The sequence below is a fragment of the Pinus tabuliformis genome, chromosome 7 (genome assembly GCF_031772625.1).
Source record: "Pinus tabuliformis cultivar Carrire ecotype Pingquan chromosome 7, CPIR1, whole genome shotgun sequence".
In the NCBI taxonomy this organism is placed as follows: Eukaryota; Viridiplantae; Streptophyta; class Pinopsida; order Pinales; family Pinaceae; genus Pinus; species Pinus tabuliformis.
Window position 1 is genome coordinate 1,463,854,493 of NC_142293.1, and position 25,063 is coordinate 1,463,879,555.

At 37.9% G+C, this 25,063-nt stretch overlaps 1 protein-coding gene across 1 annotated transcript; it reads right to left on the reverse strand.

The window, feature by feature from the left end:
* Positions 1-22,420: 22,420 nt before the first annotated feature.
* LOC149253310 (cyclin-dependent kinases regulatory subunit 2-like) lies at positions 22,421-25,056 on the reverse strand. Its single transcript, XM_089456805.1, has 3 exons — positions 25,004-25,056; positions 24,726-24,786; positions 22,421-22,573 (listed from the first exon to the last, which is right to left on the reverse strand). The coding sequence occupies exons 1-3, from the start codon at positions 25,054-25,056 to the stop codon at positions 22,421-22,423; spliced, it is 267 nt and encodes an 88-aa protein (XP_089312931.1).
* Positions 25,057-25,063: the final 7 nt, after the last annotated feature.

Consider the following 25,063-nt stretch of genomic DNA (forward strand, 5'->3'; position numbering starts at 1 on the left):
GATGTAACCATCCTAACCGATGTATGATTCTTCTTTCCCTACAAGATTCCCTTTTCCCCATTATCATCCAGACACTCAATAGCCTTGTCATAACAATCTACTTTGGTCCTATGGATGTACAACAAATCCATACCTAAAAGCATACAATTTGATCTCAATGGACACACACTTAGATGTTCTTATGGAGACATACCATTCATCTCAAATGCACATGATCTTACCCAATAATAAACTCTCTTCTTAGTACCCGTAGCCAACGACACCAACCAAGACTCTACACGCACTTCCTTTCTCAAACCACACTTATCCATCAAGTAAGGATTAACATAACTATAATTGGATCCTCAATCAAAATAAAAACAAATTGATCATAGAGCTTACCTTCCATATCAATAATGGATGCCTGGTGATCTTCCTTCTTTTTGTCTATAGCTGCATAAATATGAGGAATTCTATGACCAACATCCAAAATTTTCTGCACCTCCTAAGCACTATTGATCTGAGACCGACGACCCTAGTACAATGGAAAATATTTCTTGTGATAATACTTGCCACAAATCCAACACTATAATGGTCCCCTATCGTCACATCCACTCTGCTACTCGACAGGATATGACCCATGTCCCTTCTTAATTGCATTAAACTTCTTGTAAGGAGAAACATTTTCTTTCTCACTTACATCATAACGTCCTCCTCACTTCGGTGGAAAGTTACCTTTAGGTTTATCACTCTCGTTCAAATCATGCTTAGGCTTAGCTTTACACTTTGGCTTCTTATATCAATGATTCAGTTTCTTGATGGCTTTGTCCAGAAACTGAGGCTCATCTAACTCAATCTGGTATCTATATGATGTTGGCAACCCACTGTTGAGCCTTTTAATATTTGTTTTCTCATACTTGAGGTAAGAAACATACCTCAATAGATCTATGAACGTACTGGTATATTCATCATCGGTCATAAAACTTATAAGCAACTCATAAAATGCCTTATCTCTATCATCATTATATCCTCCGGATAGGTACTTCATCCTAAAGAATCTCTCGAACTCATTACAAATCAACTCTTATTTTCAATTTCCTTAAATTGACATTCTTCACATCTTCTCACCAAATATATTCTTTCCCTTTGAGACTAAAGGTAGTTATTTTGACTTTCATGTTCTCTGAATAATTATGCAATCTGAAGAATTTTTTGATCCCAAGAAACCATGCCTCTACATCTTCTGACTTCTTCATATCTCCATCGAATATAGGAGGATTGACATTCTTTAACTCCTCAGGAAATAAATCACTCCTCCTATAAGGATGATGGCGGTAATGATGGGGATGATGTCTCTTGGATGAGGAACTAGAATGATACCCATACATAATAATCCTACTTTCTGGTGTATCCAATGGTCTTTTCCCTTTGTTTGTGTCCCCTCTATATAACTTGTATCTTGATCGAGACCTACTACCATAGGCCCCATTAGTCTTCTCTTCATGTTCTTAACTAATCCTCAACCATCCCTTTCTCTGGAAGTCTGACAAAATATGAAGGATCACTACATTAACCTCTGCCTACTTTTCCTAAGCCCTTGCAAGCCTTTTCTGAACCCCAACCAACCTGTCATTGTCATCCTTACAACATCAAATCTCTTCCCTCAAAATCCTCAATGTATTTGCTATAACATCAGAATATTCTTCTCCTTGATGCCCAACTGATTTGTAGGGAGTGTCACATGAGATGTAGCCCACTGATTCTCTTCTTCCTACAAGCATCTCATGTTAGATAAACCAAATAGATACCTTAATCAAAATCATACCTCAATGATGTTTAAGGGAGGCTATCTCATCTGCAAAAATCAATCCAAATTATCACGACACATGTATAATCATAATTATATCAATATATCAGCATCATGTATGATAATACCAATTTCATACTGTGGTCTCATGGATGGAAATCATAACCATGAAAATGCATGCCTAGCAACATGCATCTAGCCCATCTAGTCCAAGTGTTTGATCCATGCGTTGATACCAATCCATAACCACCCCTCCCACATTTACCCACTTTCACTAGGATGTCAGGGTGTTGGATTGAGGGGGCCTGACTCAGGTTCAATGTTAGTTAGCCAAACAAATCCCTACACTACTGGCCCTTTCGACATCAACCCACAGAGTGCATACTGAAGTCTCACCTGAAGCAATATGGGGGGATGTTGGAACCAAGTTTCTACACCCTTGAGATGGTTGTGATGTCAATTTATTCCGGCTATACCTGCCTTCACGCAGGTTGCTTAGCCATCTCTTCTACCCTACAGTACCTTCGCGAAAGGGTACAATTGGTTTCCGCACAGCTTTAACCTATAGCTCAAGGACTTTCGTGCTGCTAGGGCAGCGAACTGTGATATCTCCCAAACTAGGCTAAGTGTCTTACTTACCTTATTAATCGATCTTAGTTAACTTTGTGTAAACAGATGTTCTTACTTGCATTCACTTAACCAACACATTTACATACATTCAAACATCGTATAAGTATTATAATTGAAATTCATGCTCAAAATAACAAAATGCATAACAAGAAATAAAGACGCAAAAGTTGTAGAGTACTTCTCTTTATTGATAATTCTGGATGATTACAAACTCGACCTGCCCAGCACACTCAGTTGTAGTGGTCCGCACACTCAGCTGCAGACTTCTAGGCCTCTGCGCACTCAGTTGTAGAGCCTCTACGTACGCTACAAACCATGACTTAGACTTCTTGCTCTAAAGCTATGACTCTCTTTGTCGTATTTTTTCCATGAAACTACTTAGAGCTTAGCTCTATTTATACAAACCCATGGTCCGTAGACCATGGGTAGATCTTTTACATTTGACATTACATTTCCAAAATAAGGGCAAACAACCCTATGACTCTTTAACACCTACATGCTCCGCACTAGAACCAATGGAAAGGAGAATGTCAGACAAGGTCCTGCACAGTTACAAAAATAAAGAGAATTATTCGCAGGATTAATAATATAAAAAGATAAAAAAATGTCGTCTGGATTTGGCAATAATATTAATATATATTTATTACTTTTAAAAATTTATTACAAATTATAAAACTAAAACTAAATAAAAAAGAATTGTCCGCAGGATTAATAATATAAAAACATAAAAAACGTTAATATATATTTATTATTTTTAAAAATTTATTAGAAAATATAAAACTAAAAATAAATCAAAAAGGATTGTCCGCAGGATTAATAATATAAAAATAAAAATAAAAAATGTCGTGTGGATTGCGCAATAATGTTAATATATATTTATTCATTTTTAGAATTTACTACAAACTATAAAACTAAAAATAAATCAACAGAATTTTTTATTCTTTTATTGGTTATTATAAAAATAAAAAATGTCGTGTGGATTGCGCAATAATGTTAATATATATTTATTCATTTTTAGAATTTACTACAAACTATAAAACTAAAAATAAATCAACAGAATTTTTTATAATGTTAATATATATTTATTCATTTTTAGAATTTACTACAAACTATAAAACTAAAAATAAATCAACAGAATTTTTTATTCTTTTATTGGTTATTATTTTTAAATTTTTAAGAGCAGTAATAATATTAATATATATTTATTATTTTTTAAAATTTATGATAAAATTAAAATTAAAAATAAACAAATATAATTATTTAATCTTTTATCTTTAAATATTTGTTATTATTTTTAAATTTTCAATGTTCATTTTTTTTAATAATTAAATAAAATAATTAATGTAGTTCATGGAAATTGTACCAATACATTTTAACTTTTTAATTTTTAAATACATTAATTTTCTTTTAGTAAATAACATATAAAATAATGTAATAATTACGCCGTAAGGCATTCCCTCTGAAATAAACTTTGCTCTCTGCCTACGTGTCATTACTTTGCACCATTAGATGATATGTTAGACGATTGAGCCATGTTGAGTCGTTCGATTATGCTGAGGTAGTTGTAACTCCCTAACCGCCTGACCAGCGCAAATTTGATCCTCCATAACAGTTTTGGCTTCGCTTCTGGTTTCGGCTTCGCATCATCAATTGAAGGTTGGGAAACACTTCTTCGGCAGTTGCGCTTCTTGGGACCGAGATCAGGACTGTGAATGCCTGCATCTGATACTGATTGAGATTGCACTGAAGGTAGTGAGCAAGATCAGAGCCCGGGAGCGGTTCGCCGTGTATGTGCTGACCCCAATGTTGCCGGCGGGGGATACTGTGTAGGCAATCCTGCGCTGGTTCAGGAACACCATGCGCATGATGGATAAGATGATCGGCGAAGCACTCAGGGAGGAGGGCCTGGACCATGAGTACCGCCCGACTGATTATTTGAATTTCTTCTACGTGGGGAACAAGGAGGTGAAGCTCCCGGGCGAATATGAACCTCCAAAAAGACCAGAAGAAGGGACCGACTACTGGAATGCGCAGATTCACAGGAGAACCATGATCTATGTCCATGCCAAGCTCATGATAGGTAGGCACTCTATTTCATTTTCTTGGTTTAGGGTTTCTTAGGGTTTTTCATTTTCTTGGTTTAGGTATGGAACTCGAAAAGTTTCAGGGCTTTTCGAGTTTATGATCTCGAAAATGTACTTGAACTATCCTAACAGAGCCGCTATATTTACATTTAATATTTTTGAATTCGCCTGATTCTCTTACACATGCCGAAAAATGTTGTTTTCTATTATGCTATGCAGTGGATGATGAATATATTATCATAGGATCAGCCAACCTGAACCAGCGATCCATGGACGGAGCCAGAGACACAGAAATAGCCCAGGGCTATTACCAGCCAGAGCACATCAACCAGCAGGGTCACGGAGTTCGAGGGGAGATATTCGGATACCGAATGTCTCTCTGGTATGAACATTTTGCGCATAAGAATGGAGGCCTGCAGCGTGAATATCTTCATCCAGAGAGTGTTGAATGCGTGAGGATGGTGTGTCGGATCTCCGAGAAAATTTGGGAGTCATTTTTTCGGGAGGAGACAGTGGAGGATTTGCCGGGCCATCCGATGCCTTTCCCAATGCAGGGGTTGGAGAACAGTTCAATGGATGAGGAGGAGGATATTGTGTTTCCTGACACAAAAGCTTCTGTGAAAGGCCACAAAATTGATGTGCTTCCTCCCATCCTCACAACTTGATCACTTAGCCATTACTCCTTGGATGCTTATTATGTGTGGCATGCTATTTTAAGACTTGTTCCCTCGCATCCTATAAGATGTTAATAATAAAATTATAGTCTATTTCTTTGAATAGGGATTAAATGATAGTGGGTGATATTTAGACCACGAGCTCTTGTGGATAGTCATTAATTAATGGTGGTAGTGTAAAATATTGCGCCTCCTGGGATTGACTTAATGGACAACAATACTATGTGCAGCGACGCCAATGGCTATGTAACAAGTAATCAATAAAATTGCTGAATTGTGAATCAATTTTACAGAAATATTCTTCAACCAGTGGCTCTCACCAGGCCTCTCCGACTCACAATTTGCCTAGATTTAATTCACAGAGGCATAAATTCCATTCGCATAGATCCTCTGCTGCCAATCTCACTGTTGGATCTGGGTGATGACCATCTCATCTTCGTGATAGAAAATGCCAACAATGGTTGAATAGTGGCCACTGGGAGTGTTTTTCTGGACAAGGAATCCCTCAGAACCTGCGGTAAAGTGGGTCGATATGTTGTTGTGGATTCATCTGTCAGACGTTCTGGAAGGTGGTCATTGAGAGCATTTTTTTGGGGACGAAATTCCTCAGAACTTGGCAATAAAGTTCGTCACATTGAAGATGGGAGTGGGGTTCCGGATTGGATTGGGAGGGCTCCCTCGAATCAATCTGGCTTTTCTGAATCTGTTGCATTTGAAAGCCCAGGGGCACACCATTTAGCTATATTAAAATTATTTTCGAACTCTTTGCATTCGATCACTCTGACTATAGGTTAATGGATTTAATTTCATTGACATAGCTCCATTCCTGTAAATTGAATTGCAGTGTCTTTTTTTGTCTTATTTTCTTCATTTAAAATTGAATTGCAACATTTTTGTGGTTTATTTTCTTCGTCTTTTAAACTAAATCCTAGATCCTTTGCATCCATGGTGACGTGACAGAGGGATCAAAAAATCGAGAGAAATAGGGAAAATAAAACCTCGTTACAGTGCAGATATCGCCTTTGTGGATTCATCTATCAGAGTTAAGCATTTTCTTGAATGACTATGCTAAGTTTGCAGGGTGTTATACAATTACTGTTGATTACACCGTGGAGAATAAGGGATGTTTATCAGAAATGCATATGCCTATTTTTCTTCATGATAAGAATGTTTAGATTTCCTTGTATTTCCATTGAATTTCTTTATTTTCTTGTATGATAGTGTATTCAAATAATTTATAGTGATCATTGTGATTATTCCATGATAAGAGCAAAAAATCTAATACTAAAACTTCAATCAAAATTTCCAATCTGTTTAAATACATCTGTTGAATGGTGAACTCAAAGACCACAAACATGGCATATCAGAAGATGACTAGATCTAATAATTCAGTAACGTGAATATAGTGGAAAACACACGGTAGTTTGAAACAACTGTTAATATTTTCTTATCCACACAATATAAAAGTTATACTGTGTAGTTTGAAACAACAGTTAATATTTTCTTATCCACACAATATAAAAGTTACATCGTTTTCGTGAAGAGATTATAGTGGCTTCTCAAAAGCCTGAGGCACCCCCTCAGTAGATTCACTCTACTCATTCTAGCTATATATAAGCCTAACTAAAATGCTCTCCCAACTTGACTTGACAAGAAAGGAAACAGAAATTACAAAAATATCTCTCTATCAAAGGAATCATTAGCCAATATAACAAATAATCGTTCCTCAAGAGATGTTCCCTACTTAGCATGTGAATCTCCCATCATAAATGGCTCATAATGTGAGAGGTATCGATCACAACTTTCATATAATATGTCATAAACTTACATTGGTCAGAAATAGAAGATGCCAAGCATCTATATGGAAGGAATTTTCATAGATCTATAAGTCGTCCTGCAAATCTTCAAAACTCATCTGCCCCTCCTCTTCAAAACTCATTTGCCCCTTTTTTTAGGAGAACAACTCTGAGCAACCAAACACTGACATTCTGTCTTCACAAGGAAGGTGTTCTCTACGAAGCCTAGCTTCTCTCTCAGAATCTTAACATCCGCTTTGCAAAGGGTTTCATTAGAATGACAACAACCCACATTTAAAGCATTTCTCCACCCCTCTCCTAATTAGAAATACAATTTTGGGTTCTCTACTAATTTTCTCCACACCCATTTAATCTAACAATGGACATAGAGCATGTATATTTATACCTGTGTGTTGGAAATACCATTTTATACTTTAATGTTTATTATTTTTGTTTTATTATTATTACTTGAATTTCTTCTTAACAAGTGGTTGTGTATTTTTTTGTTTTAGTGAAAGTATGGGCTCCAATGTTGGCTCTCTTATTATGGAGTATAATTCATCTTTGAGAATTTTCCAATTATTAAATTAGGTTAGTCAATTGCTTAAAATATTAAATTTATTTCAAAAGGTTTTTGTTACTTTATAGGTTAGACACTGACTTGAAATATTAAACTTATTTCAAAATGTTTTTGTTAATTTATAGATAAGGCGTAGATTTCTTGGCTCTATGATGAAAATAATGAAGGGAAAATACATGTTAATCTGTTACTTGTGCTCTTTGATGGAAGTTTTGTAATGCATGACTGAAAAATACACAGAGCGGTTCGTTGTATATGTGCTGACCCCAAAGTGGCTGGAGGGAATACCGGAGGGGGATACTATGTAGGAAATCCTGCACTGGTTCAGGAACACCGCGCATGATGTATAAGATGATCGGCGAAACACTCAGGGAGGAGGGCCTGGACCATGAGTACCGCCCGACTGATTATTTGAATTTCTTTTGTGTGGGGAACAGGGAGGTGAAGCTCTCGGGCGAATATGAACCTCCAGAAAGACCAGAAGAAGGGACCGACTACTAGAATGCGCAGATTCACAGGAGAACCATGATCTATGTCCATGCCAAGCTCATGATAGGTAGGCACTCTATTTCATTTTCTTGGTTTAGGGTTTCTTAGGGTTTTTCATTTTCTTGGTTTAGGTATGGAACTCAAAAATTTTCACGGCTTTTCGAGTTTATGATCTCGAAAATGTACTTGAACTATCCTAACAGAGCCGTTACATTTACATTTAATATTTTTGAATTCGCTTGATTCTCTTACACATGCCGAAAAATGTTGTTTTCTATTATGCTATGTAGTGGATGATGAACATGTTATCATAGGATCAGCCAACCTGAACCAACGATCCATGGACGAAGCCAGAGGCATAGAAATAGCCCAGGGCTATTACCAGCTAGAGCATATCGACCAGCAGGTTCGCGGAGCTTGAGGGGAGATATTCGGATACTGAATGTCTCTGTGGTACAAAAATTTTGTGCATAAGAATGGAGGCCCGCGGCGTGAATATCTTCATCCAGAGAGTGTTGAATGCATGAGGATGGTGTGCCGGATCTCCGAGAAAATTTGGGAGTCATTTGTTCGGGAGGAGACAGTGGAGGATCTGCCAGGCCATCTGATGCCATTCCCAATGCGGGTGTTGGAGGACGGTTCAATGGAGGAGGAGGATATTGTGTTCCCTGACACAAAAGCTTCTGTGAAAGGCCACAAAATTGATGTGCTTCCTCCCATCCTCACAACCTGATCACTTAGCCATTACTCCTTGGATGCTTATTATGCGTGGCATGTTATTTTCAGACTTGTTCCCTCGCATCCTGTGAGATGTTAATAATAAAATTATAGTATGTTTCTCTGAACAGGGATTAAATGATAGTGGGTGATCTTTAGACCGCGAACTCTTGTGGATAGTCATTAAAAATACACCATTCATTAATTAATGGTGGTAGTGTAAAATACTGCGCCTCCTGGGATTGAATTAATGGACAACAATACTATGTGCAGTGACGTTGATGGCTATGCAACAAGTAATCAATAAAACCACTGAATTGCGAATCAATTTTACAGAAATATTCTTCAACCAATGGCCCTCACCAGGCCTCTTCAAGTCGCAATCTGCCTAGATCTAATTCACATAGGCAATAAATTCCATTTGCATAGATCCTCTACTACCAATCTCATTGTTGGATCTGGGCGATGACCATCTCATCTCCGTGATAGAAAATGCCAACAATGGTCGAATAGTGGCCACCAGGAGTGTTTTTCTGGACAAGGAATTCCTCAGAACCTACAGTAAAGTGGGTCGATATGTTGTTGTGGATTCATCCATCAGAGGTTCTGGACGGTGACCACTGAGAGTGTTTTTCTGGGGACGAAATTCCTCAGAACTTGGCAATAAAGTTGGTCACATTGAAGATGGGAGTGGGGTTTCGAATTGGATTGGGAGGGCTCCCTCAAATCAATCTGGCTTTTCTGAATCTGTTGCATTTGAAAGCCCAAGGGCACACCATTTGGCTTTAGTAAAATTATTTTCCAACTCTTTGCATTTGATCACTCTGACTATAGGTTAATGGATTTAATTTCATTGACACAGCTCCATTCCTGTAAATTGAATTGCAATGTCTTTTTTGTCTTATTTTCTTCGTTTAAAATTGAATTGCAACATTTTTGTGTCTTATTTCCTCATCTTTTAAACTAAATCCTAGATCCTCTGCATCCATGGTGACGCGACAGAGGGATCACAAAATCGAGAGAAACAGGGAAAATAAAACCTCGTTACGGTGAAAATATCACCTCTGTGGATTCATCTATCAGAGGTAAGCATTTTCTTGAATGACTATGCTAAGCTTGCAGGGTGTTATACAATTATTGTTGATTGCACCGTGGAGAATAAGGGATTTTTATCAGAAATGCATATGCCTATTTTTCTTCATGATAAGAATGTTTAGATTGCCTTGTATTTCCATTGAATTTCTTTATTTTCTTGTATGATAGTTTATTCAAATAATTTATAGTGATCATTGTGATGATTCCATGATAAGAGAAAAAACTCCAATACTAAAACTTCAATCAAAATTTCCAATCTGTTTAAATACATCTATTGAATGGTGAACTCAAAGACCACAAACATGGCATATCAAAACATAACTAGATCTAATAATTCAGTAACATGAATATAGTGGAAAACACACAGTAGTTTGAAACAACAGTTAAAATTTTCTTATCCACACAATATAAAAGTTATACCGCATAGTTTGAAACAACAGTTAATATTTTCTTATCCACACAATATAAAAGTTACACCGCTGTCGTGAAGGGATTACAATGGCTTCTCAAAAGCCTGAGGCACCCTCTCAGTAGATTCACTCTACTCATTCTAGCTATATATAAGCCTAACTACAATGCTCTCCCAACTTGACTTGACAAGAAAGGAAACATAAATTACAAAAATATCTCTCTGTCAAAGGAATCATTAGCGAATATAACAAATAATCATTCCTCAAGAGATGTTCCCTACTTAGCATGTGAATCTCCCATCATAAATGGCTCATAATGTGAGAGGTATCGGTCACAACTTTCATATAATATGTCATAAACTTACATTGGTCAGAAATAGAAGATGCCAAGCATCTATATGGAAGGAATTTTCATAGATCTATAAGTCGTCCTGCAAATCTTCAAAACTCATCTGCCCCTTTTTAGGAGAACAACTCTAAGCAACCAAACACTGACATTCTGTCTTCACAAGGAAGGTGTTCTCTACCAAGCCTAGCTTCTCTCTCAGATTCTTAGCATCCCCTTTGCAAAGTGTTTCATCAGAATGACAACGACCCGCATTAAAAGTATTCCTCCACCCCTCTCCTAATTAGAAATACAATTTTGGGTTCTCTACTAATTTTCTCCACACCCATTTAATCTAACAATGGACATAGAGCATGTATATTTATACATGTGTGTTGGAAATACCATTTTATACTTTAATTTTTATTATTTTTATTTTATTATTATTACTTGAATTTCTTCTTAACAAGTGGTTGTGTTTCTTTTGGTTTCAGTGAAAGTATGGGCTCCAATGTTGGCTCTCTTATTATGGAGTATAATTCATCTTTGAGAATTTTTCAATTATTAAATTAGGTTAGTGAATTGCTTAAAATATTAAATTTATTTCAAAAAGTTTTTGTTACTTTATAGGTTAGACATTGGCTTGAAATATTAAACTTATTTCAAAATGTTTTTGTTACTTTATAGATAAGGCGTAGATTTCTTGGCTCTATGAAGAAAATAATGAAGGGAAAATACATGTTAATCTGTTACTTGTACTCCTTGATCGAAGTTTTGTAATGCATGACTGAAAAATACACGGTGAGAGAAAAATTCATATTATGCTAATTGAGGAATGTTTCTCGCTTGTCGAACTTATAGTATTGAATTTAACACACTAACACTTTACAACAATGAACTAACAATATTCATAATGAAAATAGCAATATGGAAGATTTATTTGCATAATGAAAAAGGAAATATGGGAGATTCCAATCACGTTCCAAGGCATTTTTTAAAATGTGGATGTGACAAAAGGTTGTTGTGGAAGGTGTCGTTTGTATATGGGAAATTTCTTGATCATTGTGTATAATCCTAATGTTAATAGATATGTCTACTAAGTGGTTTCAGTTAATGGGGCATTGATTTGAGCGTTCAATATATTTTTATTCTTTATCAAAGTATTCTTTTGTTGTATTTGTGTTCTTCAATTTATGCCTTACGCCGTTTCTTTTGCAACATCTAGTGCAAATGCTAGTATTAAATTAAATTAACGACAACATAAATTCAAAGAATTGGAATGGTTAAAATTTCATTCATAAGATGATATCAATTCAAAATAGGCTATGTTAAAATTTATGATATATTATTATTATTATTATATTGATAATAAAATGGATTCCTTTTTTATTTTTTTTATAAAATTTAATTTATAAATATTATTTTAAAAATAGTGATAATATTATAAATTAATAATGAGTTAATTATTATTAAGAGAATTCTACAACTTGTTTTGACGATGAACCACACTTGTTGGTTCCAAACGTGTCGACAAACATACTATTATGTGATTTAAGCTGAAAAATTCTCTTAATCTCGACAAATATACTATTATGTGATTTAAGCCGAAGAATTCTCTTAATCTCGAGATGGATCACAAAAGCCTCAATTCAACTATTGAGTTAATTATTAATTTATAGTTTTAATTTTAAAAATATAAAGTAACTAATAATATTTTTATTATACAAATTTGTGGAAAAAAATAACAAAATGTATGATGTGTAAGACTTAGATTGTTATCAAATTTGAAATTTTGCTATATTTAAAAAAAAAAAATTGAAAATCTAAAAATTAAAAAAATTAAATAACTATATAAAACATATACAAATCATTTAAATAATATTGGCTCACAGAAAATTTTGAATTTTGAAGAAATTATATACTTTTCAACTCATATTAGATAAATATTTGAAAAAATTATATTCTTATCCACTCATATCAAATCTATATTTAAAATAAATCTATAACCATAATAATATTAATATTAATTAATAATATTAATATTAATGTTACTCATTTTCAAACCAACGAACAAACTCAGCTTCAGCTTATTCATGTTAATTTTATTTTTGCATAATCACATGGATTCAATTGAACTGCAGATTCTCTATATCTGGCATAGCTGACTAGAGGCAACTACTAAATTTAGCATATGCCCAAGGGAATCTGCAATCCACGTAAGATTTCATAAACTATGTGCAGGAAAAGTTTGGGTTTCGAACTTTGACGGAGGATACTGCCCCGTTAAGAGTTAAATAGCGTCCACCATATTCGCCACCGGGTGGAATCGTCGTACTGAGATTGGAGTCGCACCTCATGCGACCGTCAGCATAAAAGAGAATTAGGTCTGGCCGGACAGACTTACAAACTTTACACAAATTTCGCGCCAGACCTTTTATAGGCGTAGCGCCATTGTTAGTATAGAGCCACGTGATGTCCAACCGGCACTCATTTTCCCAGGCACCTCCTGGGGTCCGATATCAGACACCGCATCTGAAATCAAATTTGCAAACGAAAATCAACCGGAATCTCAATTGAATTCAATAAACCAAGCTACAATCCTAACTATTTACATTAATTTCACACAGAATTTCAGTTGAATTCAATAAACCAAGCTACAGGCCTAACTACTTGCATTAATTTCACACAGAATTGCAGTTGAATTCAATTAAACCAAGCTACAGGCCTAACAACATGCATTGATTTCACACAGAATTGCAGTTGAATTCAACTATCTGAAATCTAATTCACGAGCGTTAATCAATGTGTGGTAAGGTTTGGGATACGATTGGTCGTTGGGTCGATACAAGGTGAAGGGTGTGGTAAGGTTTGGGATACGATCGGTCTTTGGGTCGATACAAGGTCGGGGTGGATTTCAAATCCCCTCTGCCCATCAAATGAAAATTTGATGACGTTTTGGCATTTTTCATGCCTTTAATTTTAAGTTCTACTTGAATTTGTGAGCCTCGACTTTCCTTTATCTAGAAATTGTCTTACAACTATTCTTTTATCTCAACTTCCTTTAATCTCTCTATGAGAGTGCCTTGTTTCTTCTCAACGTGTGTGTTTCACCATGTTTCCACTTCCTTTAATCTCCCTCTTAGAGTACCTTGTTTCTTCCTAAGTTAGGATATGTGTTTCCACCTAGTATACAACCATATTTTAAAGTTTTTATAAAGCTTTTTAGCCTTTGGGAGTTAATAATTTTGATTATGCACATAAATTTTGACATGTGAAAGAAACTAAAGAAAGCCATATAGTTAAGATGATGAAGATTCTTAATGGCAAGTAAATGAGATAGAGTTATTTTTTTAAATATCAAGAAATTTTTATTTTTTTTTAACTGAAACGGTTGATTTTTTTTATTGATATGTTAGAAATAGATAGGGACTTTGCCTAGGCAGCGCTGCTTACATGATTGAAATCCTACTTTTGCTTCCTTTGGAAATGAGCAGTTCACAAGTGATGAAAAAGAATTTCCCCGTTTACATTTAAGATTCCTTTGTTGAGAGTGCTGCCCAAGTTCGCCATACGATCTGCTTCCTTGTTGGAGTTTCTGAGTATATGATAAAATTTGCATGAGTCAAAACTCTGAAGAACCGTCTTCAGTCTATCCAATATTTTGTTGAGCCCTACATTGTTGAAGTATTCCTCTCTGATTAATTTTTTGATTAAAATTTCTGAGTCTCCGAAGACTTGAATATCTTTAGCACTTTTCTCTCTTGCAATGTGACAGGCCTTTAGCAGCCCCAGAATCTCCGCTTGGTTGTTTGTTTTCTCTCCGAGACCCCATGCAAAGGAAACAGTGGAGGGCCCTTCCACAAAGTAGATAACCCCGCCAGCACCTGCTGCTCCAGGATTCCCTTTGGACGCTCCATCAAAGAAAATGGTAGTTACTTTTTGCGCCCTCCACCAGCTTTGAAAGATGTCATCAGTCTCTCTTTTTCTCCATTCCAGGTTTTCTTTCAGGGGTGAGGTTCTATAATTTCGGGGCAGCGGATCTATAGCAAGCCACCTTTTTTCTTCTGGCCTGAGAAGGGGGTCTTCTTTGTTATATTGCTGCTGAGCCGCTTCCAACAGAAGGGCCTTAGCTTTTGCTGCAACCTGATGCGGGGAATACTGCGTTTCTTTGAAGATCTTCTGATTTCTGGTTAACCACAGTTGCCAGCAAACAAACTTTGGCAACGCTATCCATATCCTGCGCCAAAATGACTTGGGGAAGATGCCTTTGGGGTAGCTAGCACACCAAGTCGCGAACAGCTCAGAGACAGAGGTTTGCTGTGGGAGGGAGATCTGGAATTCGTCGAGAAGAAGTCCCCACACCTTCTTGGCAAAGGCGCATTCAAGAAACAAGTGCTGGGCAGTTTCTGACTGACATCTACAGAGAGCGCATCTATGGGGCCCTTCAAACTTTCTTTTTGTCAGATTGTCCCCTGTCAATAACTTGTTGTGTACCAAGGTCCAGAAGAAAAAATTTATTTTTGGTAGCGCTAATGGCTCCCAAATCTGCTTCCAAAAGGCTGGAGTATGATGGCTGATCCTTTTTCCCTGAAGAGACTTATATCCCTCTGCTGAGGTGTATTTTCCAGACTTTCCCCAACCCCATCGATCCTTTTTGAATCTGCTGTCTGGGGTGGCGTCTTCTAACAGGTTCTCAAGCTAGATCTGTTGATCCTTTAGGCGCTCAGGGACTCCGTGGAAGTCCCATTTTAACCATTCTCCACGTTCGTCCCAACCTGCCAGATCATATACTCTGTTAACTCCTGCTCTTTCCAGCCAATTTCTTAGCTCTGCAATATCCTCTCTTTCCACCAGCGGATCTTTCCCCATAATTCAATCCTTCCAAAGTTGTGTGGACTTACCATTTTCGGGTATTCTGTACATATGTTTTTTGAAGAATTCGCTGCTCTTGCAACATAGCCTCCATACCCGCGAGTTGGCCGCTGTGGACTGTATTTGCATTTTTCTTATCACTTCTTTGTCTGAGTATTTTGACTATAATATTATGCTGATTGGATGTGAGGGGTCGCTTACTATTTTCCACAGTAGTTTGCCACCCAACGATTTGTTGATGAAGGAGGGGTCCCTTATTTGTAGACCGCCCTCATTTATTGGCCTCTTGACCATATACCATTTAACTAAGTGCAACTTTTTTTCGTTTCCTTTCCTGCCTTGCCATAGGAAGTTCCTGATCAGGGTTGCTATCTGGTCCGTGACATATTTGGGGGCGAGGAGAAATGCTGATTGATATATGGGAAGAGCTGACAGCTGCGTTTTTATAAGAATGGATTTGCCTCCTTTTGTTAACCAATAACTGCCCCAGTTTGTGATTTTGGATTTAATTTTGCTGATTATATGAGTCCAAAAACATCTCTTGTTCGCTCCAGAGGAAATGGGAAGGCCTAGATATCTGAAGCTGTCCCACTTGGCCTGGCCTTTGAACCCGAGTATCCTCGAGATGCCGGTGATCTCTTGTTGTTCTGTGTTCCAACTGTATATTTCACTTTTGCTCTCATTGATAAGAGCTCCAGTCACCCTGCAGTAACTTTTCAATACATTGTCAAATGCTTTCGCTATTCTGGTAGAAACACCTCCGAGGAGCAGAGAATCATCCGCGAAGAGGGCATGATTTAAGGGTGTTGAAGCCTCGGAAGGTTTGAGACCCGGGAGGGAGCCGGCGGATTTTTCAACTGCTAACTTCCTGCTTAGAGAGTCTGCCATGAGAATATACAGGAAGGGAGAGAGAGGGCATCCCTGCCTAATGCCCCTTTGAGCTTGGAAGAAGTTGGTGGGACGTCCATTGACGAGAGGGGCAATCCACGGGGTTTCTATGCATGCTTTGATAAGCTGGACAAAGTGCTGAGAGAAACCAAAAGAGAGCAGGACTTTGCATAGAAACAAACGATTTACTCTATCGAATGCATTTGCCATATCGAGTTTGATCAACATACCTTTCTCGCCCCGTTGTTTGCTTGAGTGAATGGTCTCTTGGACCTGAATGACATTGTCCATAATATATCTGCCTTCTACAAATCCACCTTGGTTGCTGGAGATCAACTTTTTGAGCAAAGGCTTGAGTCGATTTGCTAGGAGCTTGGCTATGATTTTGTAAGAAGCGTTACACAGCGATATTGGCCTGAATCTTGCAAAGGTTTCTGGATTGGATTCCTTTGGGATTAATGCTAGGAAGGTGGATTTGATACCTCCTCCTATTTTAGCTTTTGTCATAAATCCTTTGATCATTTTGAGGAGGTCAGATTTGATAACTTCCCAGCATGATTGATAAAAATGGATAGAGAATCCATCGGGCCCAGGGGCCTTATCGGCTTCCATTGACCAGATCACTTGGATGACTTCCTCGGTTGTGATAGGTCTGCATAGGACTGTATTTTCTTCATCATTGACAAGCTGGGGAATATTAGAAAGAAAGTCATTGATTTCCCCTTCTTCAGCTTGAGTTCCAATATTATATAAATTCCTAAAATGTGCTTCAGCTGCTGCTTTCACCTGATCAAACCCTTTGCAGACCTGTCCCTCCATGGTTTTAATTTCCGCTATATGGTTCCGGGATAGTCTAGCTCTGTATTGTTTGTGGAAATAAGAAGTGTTCTGGTCCCCTGCCTTTAGCCATAAGCTCCTAGACTTTAATCTCCAATACTCTTCTTCAGCTCGGAAGGCTTGATAGGTAGAGCGTTGTGTTTCAACTTCCTCATCCAGAAGCTCAGTTGTAATATCTTTATTCTCCATTTCCATTTGCATTGAGTGCAACCTCTGGGTTGCATCTTTCCTTTGGTTGGTTGGATTGGGTGCAGGCTTTTTAATCCACTCCTTCAACGCCTGTTTTGTTGCCTTCAACTTCTGCTCCCATATGTAGCTGGTAGAACCTATGATGGGCTTGTCCCATGCATCTTTCACTGTATCGAAAAAACCCGGCTTCTCAATCCACAGAGGGCTGAATCGGAAGGGAATGGGGCCCAAATCTTCCTCGTCCTCTAATAGCAGCTGTATTGGCTTATGGTCCGAGGTCAATTTGGGCAGAATTTTGGTGCTGGCGATCTTTTTGTTCAACAAGAGACCGCTTTGGATCATAAATCTGTCCAGCCGGGCAGAGATTTGTTCCGAACCGACCCGGTTATTCGACCATGTATAGAGTCCATGTACTGGAGGGAAGTCTAAGAGATCCCAGTTCTGTACGATCTCCTCCACCGTGGCCAGCATGGGATCTCTGGAACTAGAGCCTCCCCTCTTCTCCTTTGGCTTCAGAACTATATTTAAGTCACCCACAATGATAATATTGTTTGGAGACTGCTGTTCTAGGTAAGTTGATAAAGAATACCAGCATTCTCTTTTTTCTGCATAATTTACCGGAACATATAAATTGAAGAGAGAGACATTCAACTTACTTACTTTGTGCGTCAAATCTGTGTAGATCCAGTGCTGAGTTTCATGGTGTTTATTGAGCTGGAATGTGCTATCTGACCAAAGAGTGGCCAATCCTCCGGAGGTTCCCCTTGCGCTAACTGCCTTGCCTGTATTTTTGTTCCATTTTAGTCTACTGGTATCAAGAAGGGAATGCCCTTCAATTTTGGTCTCTTGGAGCATGAGGATGTCTGTGGGTTCAGCTTTAAGAAGATCCTTAACTGCTTCTAGTTTTGCAGGGCTCCCCAACCCTCTACAGTTCCAAGAGACAAATTTCATTATTTACCTGTTGAGGGGGTGGGACCTCCCTTGGAAGGTCTCGGCCTGGTGTTCCGCCCAATGGACATTTCTATGGTTGCTTGGCTCCCTTGGGTTTTAAGTCTCTCGGCCTCTTCTTCTCTCTTTTCTTTCCGGGATTTCCTGCCAGCTCTTTTGGTAGGACGCTCGTAGGCTTCATCTTCTGATGTTTCTGAACTTTCTATTGCTTTTTTCCTTGTTATATCTGCATATGAAGGGTTGGGCGAACTGCCCTGAGTGGCTTCGACCTGCTTTTCTTTCTCACTTTCTTTACTTGGAGGGGGGCTTTCTACATGCACCAGGTCTTCATGCTCCAGATCTGTTGGGTTGATCTGTGCGCTTGATGTCCCTTGTACATTTGCTTCCTCTTCTTGGATGATTTTGGAGCTGCTTGGCATCCCTGTTTCCTCTTCCTGGATAGGTTTTGAGCTGCTTGTCATCCCTGTTGTCCTTCCTTTGCTTGGGCCTTTTTTTGGATTTGTTGTCTTCTGAACTAGGGTCCATTGTTCCTCTTTTTGTCTGTCTGTTTGCTCTTCTGCCTTCTTCTTACAGTGCTTCGCGAAATGTCCATGTTCGTGGCAGTGTCTACATTTGAACGGAAGCTGTTCATAGTCCAGTTCTTGGATGTGCTCCCAGCCTGCTACTGTAAGTTTGATTGCTTCCGGTAACCCCTCCTCCAGATCGACTTCAACACATATTCGAGCGCATGAATACTGATCTTTTCTTGCAGCTCTGTCAATGTATTTACCCAATGCATTGCCGATGTTTTCAAGGGATTTTTGGTTCCAGCAGTGGAGAGGCAAGTGGGGAAGTCTCACCCATACCGGAACTGCTGAGGGGACATCCTGGGTAGGGTCGAAGTCTGGGGACCATTTATTCAGGTACAGGCCTTGCGGTCCCATAAAATATGGCCCATTTCTGAATATTAGGCTTCTGTCTTCCGGATTATCGAACACAAAGACGAAGTATCCTTTCCCAACGAAGTAGCTTTTCACACCCTCCTTGATCAGGGGGCTCCAGTTTCTCTGAGCCCAATCTTCTACTGACTTTGGTGAAGGCCAGAGGCCTGTGAACTGTCCAATAAGACCTCTCTCTGCCAGGTTTAGTGCTGCTTTACACGTCTCTTCCTCTGAAAGGGCGACTGTGGGGATCTTATCCATCCTCTTGATGAACTTTTGCTGAGCCACCGATGGGGCTCTCTTCGAGCAGGCTTCGATCATTGCTTTGAATGCCAGGACCTCCGCAGGGGGGGAAGCCGAGCCCCCATTGGAGTCCATGTTCTCCGATAAAGAGATCCTCAACCTGAACGCAGGGTCGCAGCAGCCTCTGAGGCGCAGATCTGCGAGTTAGCAGGAGGGAGCAGGCCCTCTGCAGCAGCCAGGGGCCGGACGGCCAACAGCTTTGCGCAGCGCCGGCTAGGTCAGGGCCGCAGCGATAGGGAATATGAAGAATTTAACTACTATCCCTTTTTATAATTTATTTAAATCCAATAACCTACTACATATGTCAAATTTATTAAACATATAATTACATGTTTAACTATTTCTTAATAACTTATTTTCACCAAATATTTTATTTACAGATGGGCACACACATCTTAATTTACTCAATACCTATTTTATTTATTGAATTCTTTATTTATACCAAGATAACTTTAATCCCTATAAGTGCACTTTCAACCAACTATGAACTACTTGAATAATAAATCCAGTAATGATAGCTAAATATTTTTTAAAATATTCGTATATCTTTTCAATTAATTTGGTATCCATTACACATATTTGGAACACATTATTCCTAAAACCATGACACTAAAAAATGTCAAGACTTAGCAAACTCTGCAATCTATGAGGTAAACTATGCAATCTATTAACGAGGTAATCAACTCATCATCTGCATTTGAAATCCTTCCTATTAAACATTTCCCTAGACAATACCATCACTTATTCTATTCATGTACTTAGTACGAGTTGAATCCTCCAAATACAATTATATTAGAAGTGGTTAACAATCTAAATAGATATGTTAAATAAATATGAGTTTGTAACATCTTTAATAATTATTTTTATTGTAAGAGAAGTTTAGCTTAATAACTATATAACTAGCAATTGTCCCAAAAAAGGTACAAAGCGAGGCCAATAGGATTATTAAATTGGAATTGTTGAATTTTTATAATTATGATATTATGTGATAAAGGATTAAAAAATATAAAATCCCAAAGTAAAAGTTGTTCCAATTAAATTTACTTTATTATAAAAGAACGTTGTATCTCAGTGCATATTGTTCTGTATCTACATACCTATTTGAAAATGGAAAAACACCCACTTTAAATTCAAATTATACTCCTCTATTAACTGGAAATACTTTATCAATATGAAATCATATACATAATACCTGTCTTAACTATATCCACTTTATTAATGTGGATCCATGAGCTGGGTGACACTCGTGGCCATATAAAAGTTGATAGTCAAGAAGCTAAGTTTAAAGTCAAGAAGCTTGGTCATAATCGAGCATTTAAATAATATTTTTGAATTTTAAATATTTGAAAATGGTATATTTATTCTGCATCAAAAGATAGCTTTAATGATAGAAAATGGAAGCTGCTTTGCTTTTATAATTTCTAACTTCAAAAAACAGGAAGCTGCCTTTACTTTTATAATTTCGAAAAACAATGTGATAGAATTGAATAAAATATCATAGACTGAAATGAACAAAATTATAATAAAATATAATATAATAGACTGAAATGAATAAAATTAAAATAAAATATTGAACAAAGAAAGTAGTAATCTTTCCATACAAGTAAAATTTAGTAGCTAATATTGCAGAGGGAAATCCCATCATATTACAGAATGAAATCCCATCCTATTACAAGTAAAACTGAGAAATTTCATATACCACAATACAAGTAAAACTGAAACCAATCTTGTAGAGTGAAATCCCATCATATTACAAAATGAAATCTCATTCTATAGGATTTATTAGGGTCATTACAGAGAAAATAAACATAAGTGGAGAGCTGATTCACAAGGCATGACATGGACTCTGTAGAGTGAATCCCCTAATCTTGTAGAGTGAATCCCATCATATTACAGAATGAAATAGCAGTCTAAAGGATTTACCAGAGACATTACAAAGATCGCTATCACAGTGGAGAGCTGCTTCACAAGGCAGGACATGGATTCTGCTTACAGGATGTAAGCCCTTCATTCACCACAGAAACTCTTGTTGTTGAAGATGAGAAGCAGCACAAAAGTTAGTCATTCCACATCTACTACAAACTTACAACAATATTAACATCATGCAAATATTCTCATCTATGAGGAGCTTTGGGGGCCTATAGATTACAAGAGAATAGCAGAAATTCTTCACTAAACATGTTAGTAGCGTAGAGAAAGGCTGGGTAACCGAGCTGTATGGCATGTATGGCCACAGTTCTGCGCGCTTCCCAGTGCCTTTCACTTTCTTCAGTACCTTGTTCGGCTTCACATATCCCGTGACTGTCACTTTCTGCATCTTTCTATTTATATACACCGTTTGAACTCCTGCACAAAATTTCCCACAGAAGAGAAACAAAAGTTATTACAATCATCAAAAACCCAGCTTATATTAACGTAGAAAAGAAAATGATGGGCCACTTGGCCTGTAGCTTAGAGGTAGATCTCAGTTGTAATAGGTGACAAAAGTTAGCATCTCCTTACAGAAATCAGTAACAAAGCTAACGGATTGGTAATGAGCAAACATAGATCCTGAGGTGCAACTTTTCAAAAGCCCAAAGCTAAAAAAATTGGTAAAACAGAGCAAACATGAACTCTGAGCTGAAAAACTAAAGAAACTTTAAAGAATTAATCAACACACAAGTAGTTAATGCTGAAAGCATTTGCAAGGCAGTGTATCATTCTTCCACTTTGATCCGCATTTCCACCATATGTGTCAGTTCCCCTTGTGGTTTAAATAACCAAGAAATGCCTCTTAGTTTTCCAGTATTGAACAACAAATTTCAATGACAGTTTCACAAGAGGCGAGGGAAAAATTAATGTTCATTTTAACTCAGAATACTTACAACATAAAACCAATCAGGCTTGAAGCCCCATAGCCTGTGCTGGTTGCTGTTGGTTTTGCTGGTAATTCAAATGCCTTCTGAATAGCATGATGTGTGGCTCAGGACGGTGGATAGCATAGTGCACCCACCCACGAGACTGTTGCACCCCAATTCCTCGCCACTCATTCTGAAAAAATGATCAAGTCCAACATGGTGTCACAAAATAAATGCATACCAATTCCTGTCACAATACATGGCTTGGGGCACCAGAGGAGACATTGATATAAAAGGCCTGGGACAACAACAGAGAGTGTACCAAACCCAACGGAAAATAAATGATTCTTTTTAGAACTGACAGCCAAATACAAAATAAAGATATCGGATTTGGATCATTGATACTCGTAGAAGAAAAATCAACTCTTATAATTGCCAGCTAAAAGCAGAGTGAATATTTCAACATGTTTCATGACATAAGCTGCATTTCATTTTTTATCGGAGACCTTAAGTTTATGTTTCAAATATCCCCAATTAGAAAATTTAGAATTTTCAAGTATCCAATGCAGATATGTGACATTGCAAAATTAGACTTAGATCCCATGCAAAATTCCCTCTGGCCCATGTCCTAGTCCAGGATAGTAGAATTTCTGCTGCCTGCTAGGGTCAAGCCCTAAAATTTGGCAGCAATCTGACTGAGAAATGCATCGGCTCAGGACGGTGGATAGCATAGTGCACCCACCCACGAGATTGTTGCACCCCAATTCCTCGCCACTCATTCTGAAAGAATGATCAAGTCCAACATGGTGTCACAAAATAAATGCATACCAATTCCTGTCACAATACATGGCTTGGGACACCAGAGGAGACATTGATATAAAAGGCCTGGGACAACAACAGAGAGTGTACCAAACCCAACGGAAAATAAATGATTCTTTTTAGAACTGACAACCAAATACAAAATAAAGATATCAGATTTGGATCATTGATACTGGTAGAAGAAAAAGCAACTCTTATAATTGCCAGCTAAAAGCAGAGTGAATATTTCAACATGTTTCATGACATAAGCTGCATTTCATTTTTTATCGGAGACCTTTAAGTTTCTGTTTCAAATATCCCCAATTAGACAATTTAGAATTTTCAAGTATCCAATGCAGATATGTGACATTGCAAAATTAGACTTAGATCCCATGCAAAATTCCCTCTGGCCCATGTCCTAGTCCAGGATAGCAGAATTTCTGCTGCCTGCTAGGGTCAAGCCCTGAAATTTGGCAGCAATCTGACTGAGAAATGCATCAAGCCCTGTAAAAAACTCTGTAAAAAATTACCAAGAAATCATAGATTCAGATTTTATTTCAATCAACGGCTCAAACAGACAGTGAATCATTGGGCTCTTCTATACGATGGATATACTAGTTTACCAGGAAGTAGGCAAAGGAACAGAACCTATGGATATTGTTGCTTATTTTCTGAAGGAATTGGCAGGGTGGGATTACCCAACTCTTGTGACTTAGGTATATAGGCAAGCTCTTCATTATAAGGTTGGAAAACAAGAGACCTCTTTCCAAGCCAAACAATGGGAGAATACTGTAGGGGGCGATTTCTCATTTGTGGTTCCTTACCAGGAGATTCTAGATCCTTCCCGGCAAAGGAAAGAACAAAACTAACTGTAGACCTTGCATTTGGAACTTTAGTGTTGCCCAATAAGAAAAAAGAAACTCTGGTGTTTGAAGATGATTTGAAGGATACCCATGTCATCCAAAGCTGCAAGACCTTCCAGAGCTTGCACTTGAACCAGGTCTTACCAACTGAAGAAACCCAAGCCCTGATTTCCTCTTCACCCCAAGTTACAGGCCACTTACAGCCACTAGGGCCTAAAGGGCAGGAAACTGAGCAATTCCGGGCCTGCGCTGGATGCAAATATAACAGACGCTTTTTCATCCAACATCTTGGGAACGCTCGACACAAAGCCGAGTGTGCACCCAAGACAGGGTATCTAATCCGAAAAACGCTCGTGGGAATATAACCAAGTATTAGGAATCCACTGGAAATACCTAGATTAATTCCAAATACAAATAAGGTAAGCTTAATTTCGGTGTAAAATGTCGGAATCCTACTATGGATCATTTATTGCTCCAAAAATGGATTCGGGAAATCCCTAAATAATACACCCTGAAATCGGGCGAAACCCTAAACCCTGAACGCTAAAGGCCCTACTGATCAAAAACATCGGGAAAAAATTTTCTTGTCATTTCCTTAAATCCACGTCTCAGGACCCGATCATGAAACGAAAAAGGACATTAGGATCAACCTCGCAACTTCCAATAAGAAAACCCATGGCTTACCTCGTTCAACAGGCGATTCTTGGGAAGAAGTCGGGCAACGTCAGGCGGAAGCACAACATGCCTGCACACAGAAACAAGGACCAGGTCTCAAAGCACTTCCTTACTAAAACTAATAGGAACATTTTATAAGAGTTCGGCCTTCAAACCCTAAAACAAAGCCTTGAAACAGATATTTTTGTGTAACGAATTTGGCATTCAAACCCCTAAATTGAAACCCTAAACAGAGAACTTCAAAAAATAAATCATTAAAAGACCTTCAAACAGGAAATGTATCAGACCTGTACTCATAGGTATCGTCGTAGTATTTATCAAAATACTGTATTTGGGGCATCTTTCCA